Source organism: Olea europaea, unplaced genomic scaffold (assembly GCF_002742605.1).
Source record: "Olea europaea var. sylvestris unplaced genomic scaffold, O_europaea_v1 scaffold670, whole genome shotgun sequence".
NCBI lineage: Eukaryota > Viridiplantae > Streptophyta > Magnoliopsida > Lamiales > Oleaceae > Olea > Olea europaea.
The window spans coordinates 185,986-194,486 of record NW_019265080.1 but is presented as its reverse complement, the minus strand read 5'-3'; the positions used below and the strand labels follow the sequence as shown (position 1 = coordinate 194,486).

Here is an 8,501-nt window from a genome sequence, read left to right as displayed (position 1 = left end):
CAGGATGTTCCTGTCTCTTTCAATTTTGAATGGTTTTCTTCTACCAACAGGCAAGATCCTAAAATTTCATGTATTACTTTTTATGGTTGAGTGCAATTGTACGCCTAATCATATTGAACATGTGATACAATGATTTAGAGTACCATTTGCTTTTGAATTTCAAAGTAAGACGTTTTTGCATTCAGGTCATCGAAGCACAGGTTGACATGCCCATTGTTGGAGCAATTACTTTATATGTCTCTCTTCTGACTTTCACTCTCCATGTCCATCCTGATCGGCTGGATTACGTGGATCAAGTTTTGGTATGTTATTTGTTGAGTTATTGACAAATGTTTTTATCTCAGAAATTTTTGGTGGAATCTGAATGTAATGTATGGGAATCATCCATTGAGCTCCTTGAGGATCGTTTACTTGAAATTTTAGAGTGCCATTCTGTTAATTCACACTTGTAAATGTTCATTCAAACATGTGAACTAATCATGCACAAGCGCACTACTCGGAGAAAAAGAGATTGTTGTGTCATTTAACACACATTCCTGTTGAGGTCATAATCTAGTCATTCCTCACGTTAACTGCTTGTCTTCTGATCATTGACAGGGAGCATGTGTCAAAAAGTTATCTGGAAAAGCAAAGCTTCAAGATAGCAGAGCAACGAAACAAGTTGTTGCTCTTCTGAGTACTCCATTAGAGAAATACAATAATATTGTCACTGCTCTCACACTCTCTAATTATCCGCGTGTGATGGATCACCTTGATGCTGCAACAAATAAAGTCATGGCAATAGTTATCATCCAAAGCATTATGAAAAACAATACTTGCGTGTCAACTTCTGACAAGGTAGAGTCTCCTTTGGCTTTACATGTGATTTTGTTTTTTACTCAACATAAACATGATATAATTACTCTTTGCAGGTTGAGGTTTTGTTTGAATTGATCAAAGGTCTTATAAAGGATATGGATGGAACTTCTACAGATGAGGTACGTTGAAATTTTTCATTAGTCATAGCTTTATTGCTTTTCATAAAAATCTGAATATTTTGATTATTTAATCGTTAATTATTCATTTTTTTTGTTTAGCCTTTCCATCATATGTTGGTCAATCCGGCTAACAAATAATCTTTTCTCTTGTTATATGATTACTTGTCCGGTAGCTAGATGAAGAGGATTTCAAGGAGGAACAAAATTCTGTTGCTCGACTCATGCATATGCTGTATAATGATGACCCTGAAGAGATGTTAAACGTAATTTTTCTGTTGCCTAGTACTTTTGTTACGTGTAATACTTTTGTTGTTCTCATTACCCATTGCTACCTTGGCTATTGGTTTAGTAACACTGCTAGTAAATAAATGTAAAGTATGGGGTATTTAGTTCTGCATTTCTTTCTTGTTTTCCTGGATTACGGTGAAAATAAATTGGAAGGAGTGGCAAAGTACTGCTGTTATTCGCGTCTTGGATGTTATTATGTTGCGTTTTTGTGCATGTACAGTGAATTCTTCCTTCCTATCATTCTGGAACCAACCAATCCCGAACAACATACCAGTTCCATCTTGAAGTTGACAGCAAAATTTTCCAATTGGGAAAACAATAGGAAATATTATGCATAAATTACTTGCTATCTAGTCTAGTCTATTATCATCTATTATAGCAAGCAAAAATAGCAGGAAGTAAATTTTTGTTAACTTTCATTTTGAGGACATCAAAATATGCATGCATGGATGCTAATATTCAGGTAATGGAAATATGCAAGCTTACATTCCAACAGAAAAGTGGATGCACATTTTCTGACCCTAATCATTACCAGAGACTTGGATTTATGGTGTTAGTTTGAATTTTAGGAGATGAACTCTATCACGAGTTTACTTTCATTTTTTCCTCCTTAATGTTGATATTGATGAATGTTGTGAATCACATATCTGATGGAATATTTAATTTACCAGAACCAAATTAGAATAATTGTTAATCGTAAAAACTGAAGGAAAACTGTGCCTTGAGCAACTGTCTGCTCCATAAGAATTTACATTTGAGACTCTAACTGTCAGTACATTATGGGAAATATTGTTTGACCTAATGAACTTAACCTGTGCCGTTGTCAAAGGGTGATTGAAGACCATGGTGGTACTTTGTTAATTAAATTATTGGTGCACTGTAAATAGTTCCGAGTGTTTATGCCTCTTGTAGCATTCGTATATAATTGATGGAGTTACTTCATATAATGTAGTCACCTTAATTACTGTCTTTCCGAGTTGTTTTTCCACTCTTGTTTTATCCTTCTTATTTTTTATTTTTTTACTCCTCTTTCTATGCAATCAGATAATGAATACCGTGTGGAAATATATAATGGCTGGAGGTTCAAAACGCTTGCCTTTTACAGTTCCTCCACTTGTTTTTTCTGCACTCAAGGTGTGTACGTTTCACAATTGGAAATGCATGTATTGTTTCGCGATTTTAGATCATAAGTATTCTGGATTTAAATGAGGGTGGTTGCATTAATGAATTTAGTATCATTCAGTATTTCGCTTTTACTTGGGCCTCCTGTATATTTGTGACTAATTGATAATTAGGACATTTTCTTACTCTTGCAGTTTTTAGCTGTATGCATCACTGATGCAATGATACATAAATTTTGTTATTCCATTCAAAATAAAACACAACGCTGCATTTAAACGGTCGGTTAGATCCAAAAACTGAGGAAGACCTTTCTATTTTTTTTCTTTGTTCTATTTGTTATCTAGCACATGCTTTGATGAAATTGGCTTTCATTTGCAAGGGCAAATACCTTCTGTGAATGATCATTGCATGAAGTTGAAATTTCAAAGTATCGTGGTTCTCTGTATTTTTGTAGTAATGTAATCTGTAAAGCATAGTCTGCCTGTTTCTTCGGATGGCTCACCAAGAGTCTGCCTGTTTCTTCAGATGGCTCACCAAGAATTCAATCATTGTTACCATGTCATTTTGCTGGAATAATTATAGTTGAACCTAAGCTTTTCTGGCCAATGTGCAATTTTCAACTTAATTGCATAAAAATATTGAGGGATGCATCATGGGATACATGCAAGCATGAGCTTCATTAAAATTGGTGCTCACATGCTGAGCATATTGGTAATGCATGAGCATGTGTAGCCAAGGTTATTAGAATTGCGATCCGTGTCGTAAGATCATATGGTCCTACAATCTGATGGCTCACCAAGAGTCTGCCTGTTTCTTCAGATGGCTCACCAAGAATTCAATCATTGTTACCATGTCATTTTGCTGGAATAATTGTAGTTGAACCTAAGCTTTTCTGGCCAATGTGCAATTTTCAACTTATTGCATAAAAATATTGAGGGATGCATCATGGGATACATGCAAGCATGAGCTTCATTAAAATTGGTGCGCTCATGCTGAGCATATTGGTAATGCATGAGCATGTGTAGCCAAGGTTATTAGAATTGCGATCCGTGTCGTAAGATCATATGGTCCTACAATCTGGAATGAACAAAACTATCCGAATCACAATCTTATAAGATCCTACCGATTCAGATAATAATAGTCTTTGGCTGTGATTTTCTTTTAAATGCAATAAATTGAGTTAGGGCACTGGTTTTATTTATTTCATTAATGGCTAGTTTCATAGCTATAAAACCCGGCCGGTTGGGCCGAAAACCCGGCAACCCAAGCCGAGTATAATAATTTGATTGAAATGCAAGTGACTCGGTCAAAATTGGGTTTGACCAAGTTAACCGGCGGTTTTTATTTCAAACTGCCTGCCTGGTTGACCAATTTTCAAAATTATCATCAAGATTTTTGAAACCAAGATTTGAACCTTGGACCTTGAGGTTAGATGAAGACCACCTAGCCATTGGAACATATTAGTTTATGGTTATTTTTGTGCAATAACATATATGTGTATCTCATTAATGATTTATAATTTTTCAAAAATATTTTGAAAATAATTTTAATCCAACACTTTAATTTATTTTATAGACTTGTTATGTATGGAAAGATTAATTTTAATTAAGATGAATTGAATATGTAACAAAATAATTTTAAAATATATAATAATTAATAATAAATAATAAATAATTTTAAAACCTTAATTTTGTCTTAAAAAAAATTATATAATTTTCAAGCATTGACCTACGGATGTAATCCAAGACCCAGTACCTCAACCGGGTTGAGTTTAATAACTATAAGTCATCAATTCAAATCCGATAAGGGGCTTTGGTTTTTTCATAAAAGTGCAGCTAGTTTGTTTTGAATAAGTTCAAATCCAAAAGGTGGAAAAGAAAAAATAAAAAAATGTCAAACAATAAAAGTAAACTTGAACTCAAATCCCAGATTAGCAATTTAGCATTCGACTCTCAAAGTTTCGCCTCCAACATATGTTCACCCCACTAATTTGGGGAAAAAACACATTATTATTGACCCTCACAAGTAGTTGAATTTTTTTGTTGGTTGTTTTTGGTTAATCGAACTAGTAAATAATTTGTTTTTGGACCTTTTTCTATTTTATTTAATATTTAAATTGTTATTATTTAGGCTCTGTTTGAGCCCTATTTTTTGGAAAAATATATTTTGTAATAGTGATTTTTTTGGAGAATGTTATTAAAAAGTAGGGAAAAGTTTGGGTTTTATGTGCAAAATTATTTTATTGGGAGAATGTGGTTAAAAATGAGTTTGGGGGAAAGAAATAAATTTTTAGAAAATGAGGCTCAAACGAGGGCTTAATAGGATCTTACTATCCTTGATCCGATCTCAAGTCACCTCCACTGCTCCAAGTCAAAATTATGATCTTTTCAATCTTGCTAAGCCTGAAAACAATGTTACTTTTAAGCAGATTTTTATTCCCAAACATCTTTGGATAACTTATTTTTTAAGTAAAAAAGCTATTTTTTGAAAGTCGCACCTTATTGTCAAGATGAATTACTTGCTCATCTTATATTCTTCAATAAATTATTATTTATTTTAAAGTTTACTTTTTTTACTTGTGATTAAATGTATTTTCAAAGTAAACCTTTTAAATCATGTCACCATCAGCAGGCCACCTTCTCAGGAATTTCATATTATTGTGTCTTGAGATACATGGACGTGTGACATCCCTTGGGGTTTATTGTGCCCCAGCTACGGGTTTATAGAAAAGCACTTTACATTGATGAGACACTCTTCAAAGCATATTACTTATCAGTTATGTCCATTTCTCCCCGGGAAAGGGGAAACAACTTTGTACTGGATGTATATCTCTATATTATAGCTTATAACCATGTAAACTCTCATCCCTAAATAATTTGACGCACTCTTCCCTTTGGATAGTTGGTCAGGAGATTGCACGGTCAGGATGGAGATGTAGCTGGAGAAGAAGTTCCAGCCACCCCAAAGAAAATATTTCAGCTCTTGAATCAGGTGATAAAGCTTAAAAATTTACAATTGCTTTATCTTCAATCTAATTTGTACTCAATTGGCTTGCCAATTCAATCATATTTTTGGTTATCTAGGATACCTTGTGATCTTCTCTTTATGCTTCTCTCTCTTTCTGAAGTGTGATTTTATTTTTATTATTTTTATTTTTATTTTAATTATTATTATTATTATTATTTTAAATCGTGAAAAGTAGAGAGAACATCTTGACCTTGTACAACTCCTATAGGTTGAAAATCATCTGCCTCTGTTGGTGATGCATTACTGAAAACAAGTGGCTTTCTTCAGAGTTTTCTTGACCAAAAGTTTTCAGTTTTATTCATTGAAAGCAATTACCATTTGCTCGACTAAGTTCCGATTGCTCATCTCCTGCATGCTATTTTGGGTGTTGAATTAATGTTGAATAATATGTCATAGCACAAGCAGAATATCTGACACCTGCAACTGACATTTCCATCGTATGCCTCTTTAAGTGATTATACTAGCGGGTGATATTTTCTGCTATCTTTTCATTTTACTCAGGAAAACCATCCTCATTCCATGAATCAATTTCTTGCCATACTCTTGACACTGGAAAAAATCCATTTTTATCGTTGCAGATTATCGAGGCTCTTTCAGTTGTTCCAGCACCTGAACTAGCATTGAGACTGTACTTGCAATGTGCTGAGGTAAAATTTTGTTGACAAATCCCAGTACTCCGTGAAAATGGATTAGGGACACTATTTAAGATACACTAATAAAAGAGTAATAGTTTATTGAGAAATATAATTAATGTTGTTGCCGGCGCCAATAATTCTGTATATAACATTGTGCCTGTGCTTATACCAAAATATTTCACTAGCACCGGCATTATATGTGTAAATTAGCTGATTACACTATTTATTATTCTTCAAAATTGATGATCTAAAAATTGATTTATCCACCCGTTTGGCTAATTTATAAATGGTTGAACTCCATTTTCGACCACACATTTCAATGGATCCACAAGTAGTAACAACCACTTATTTCTATCTATTTATAATTCTTCCAAAATGGAGACTTATATTTGATTTCACTTGGTTTTTCAATTTTTACCCACAGGCAGCTAATGACTGTGATCTTGAACCAGTCGCTTACGAATTTTTCACGCAAGCTTTTGTACTGTACGAGGAAGAAGTTGCGGTACTTATTAAATATAATCAGTTTATTCAGTTACTATATCTTATACAAGTTTTTTTCTTAGAACTGGAATGGGCCTACTTTCTAAACTTCAATATTTATGTTAAAATTATATGTTCTTAGGATTCGAAAGCTCAGGTGACTGCTATACACCTAATAATTGGGACGCTGCAGAGGATGAATGTATTTGGTGTGGAAAATCGAGATACCTTGACTCATAAAGCTACAGGGGTATATCAATGTTCTTAGTATCTTGCTTCATAAAGCCTGTTTACCCTTCATCCCAGCTTGATTGTTCTTTTCTGTTCAGTATTCAGCAAAACTCTTAAAGAAGCCTGATCAGTGCAGAGCAGTTTATGCATGTTCACATCTCTTCTGGGTTGATGATCAGGATGGCATCAAAGATGGAGAAAGGTTAGCTTTCTGAAAATAATCATTGGCGTTATCTCCAGTCTCCAGGCATACATGTTTAGGAAATTGATTAAAACTCTTTTTAAGTTATATTATTAGCTTCATAGACTTGTAAAATGAGTTATTCAATTGAGATGCATTGGATAATGGTTCATTCTGAGGCAACAGTCATGATTTTGCTGTACGGATCACATGGATCAAAATTTTACATAATCTGTTGGTCTTCTTTTGTTGTACTGCGTGGTTCCTATCATTTTTTACACTTATTCCCTTGGGCCTCAACCGTAAGATTGATTGTGGTTGGAGAGGGGAAATTAATGAGGTTGATTTTGGGTCTAGGGCTATATCGGGTACTCCATATCACCCATTATCAGCGAGTGGATGCATAATTCTGTCTGTCCTTTATCTTGTTTTCTGACTTTCTTTTTCATTTATCACTTCTTTCTACACTAGAGATTTAAAGCCTGATTTATAACATTCTTGTACTGCAGGGTATTACTTTGCCTGAAGCGGTCATTACGGATTGCAAATGCTGCTCAACAGATGGTAAACGTTACGAGGGGTAGCAGTGGACCAGTTACACTATTCGTTGAAATACTCAACAAGTTAGTTGATCCGATTGTTGTGACCGCATTGAAAAACTATTAATGTGACAGTATTTATAAAGATTAAAAATGTTGTTTTCTTGGTAAATGTGCTTCAGGTACCTTTATTTCTTCGAGAAGGGAAGCCCTCAGATAACCACCGCCGCTATTCAGGGCCTTATAGAATTGATAAAAACCGAGATGCAGAGTGATAGTAGTACTTCAAATCCAGCTTCAGATGCTTTCTTTGCAAGCACCTTGAGTTATATTCAATTTCAGAAACAAAAAGGTGGTGCCATGGGCGAGAAATACGATCCCATTAAGTTGTGAAAATTCGATATTTCTCCTAACAAGGAGGGTGTGCATACAATTGCAGGATGGAGCCGGCTTTGGGTGGGAGAAAAAGGTACGAAATGACTGATTTGTAGTGTTTTAGGTTCTCACATTGATTGTGTTGTACATCACTGTGACATATATGAAAACTGCATGATTCGGTGTAAAAAGCACTCTTCTAATTTCCCCTTGAAAGAAATTCTCTTTCGTTTTTCATTTTCCTACTTTGGTCTCTATTTTTCTTGGTTGTGTAAATCTTTATTAATCTTCTAGGTGGGGAAGGGGGAGCGTAGTGGTTCAATTAATTTGTTTCTTGTATTCTTTTGTGAGACTAGAATTCATTGGATGGAAGTATAATAAATTTCCTGTAGTCTCTAATATATCTCAAGTCCATCATTCCTATTAAATCTTATTTTCCTGAACTTATACTTTGCATTTAAGCCACGTGAATATTTGACATTTTACGACGAGTGGTTTGAGGTTTATTGATGGCGGAGTCTGGATTTTTGGTTGGGGTCAGAGAGTTCTAGAATTAATTTATGATGGATTTTTAACCATCGTGCATTCATTCCCGTAGAGAATTTTTCTTACAAGATTTTCATGTGCATATTTATGTTGACTC

The 8,501-nt window shown here is 34.4% G+C and overlaps 1 protein-coding gene across 4 annotated transcripts in view; it reads left to right on the top strand.

The window, feature by feature from the left end:
* Positions 1–8,253, top strand: part of LOC111390311 (vacuolar protein sorting-associated protein 35B-like) — a 17,380-nt gene extending 9,127 nt beyond the window's left edge. For 3 of the 4 annotated variants that reach the window (XM_023015329.1, XM_023015327.1, XM_023015330.1), the window contains 12 exons: positions 186–302; positions 598–837; positions 912–977; positions 1,151–1,240; positions 2,310–2,399; positions 5,289–5,378; positions 5,993–6,061; positions 6,474–6,554; positions 6,675–6,782; positions 6,862–6,965; positions 7,454–7,567; positions 7,666–8,253. In XM_023015329.1, coding sequence (XP_022871097.1) covers positions 186–302; positions 598–837; positions 912–977; positions 1,151–1,240; positions 2,310–2,399; positions 5,289–5,378; positions 5,993–6,061; positions 6,474–6,554; positions 6,675–6,782; positions 6,862–6,965; positions 7,454–7,567; positions 7,666–7,876 — 1,380 coding nt within the window. In that variant the 3' untranslated portion in view covers positions 7,877–8,253. The remainder of the gene's footprint in view (positions 1–185; positions 303–597; positions 838–911; positions 978–1,150; positions 1,241–2,309; positions 2,400–5,288; positions 5,379–5,992; positions 6,062–6,473; positions 6,555–6,674; positions 6,783–6,861; positions 6,966–7,453; positions 7,568–7,665) is intronic. The other variant, XM_023015328.1, reaches the window with a different exon arrangement.
* Positions 8,254–8,501: the final 248 nt, after the last annotated feature.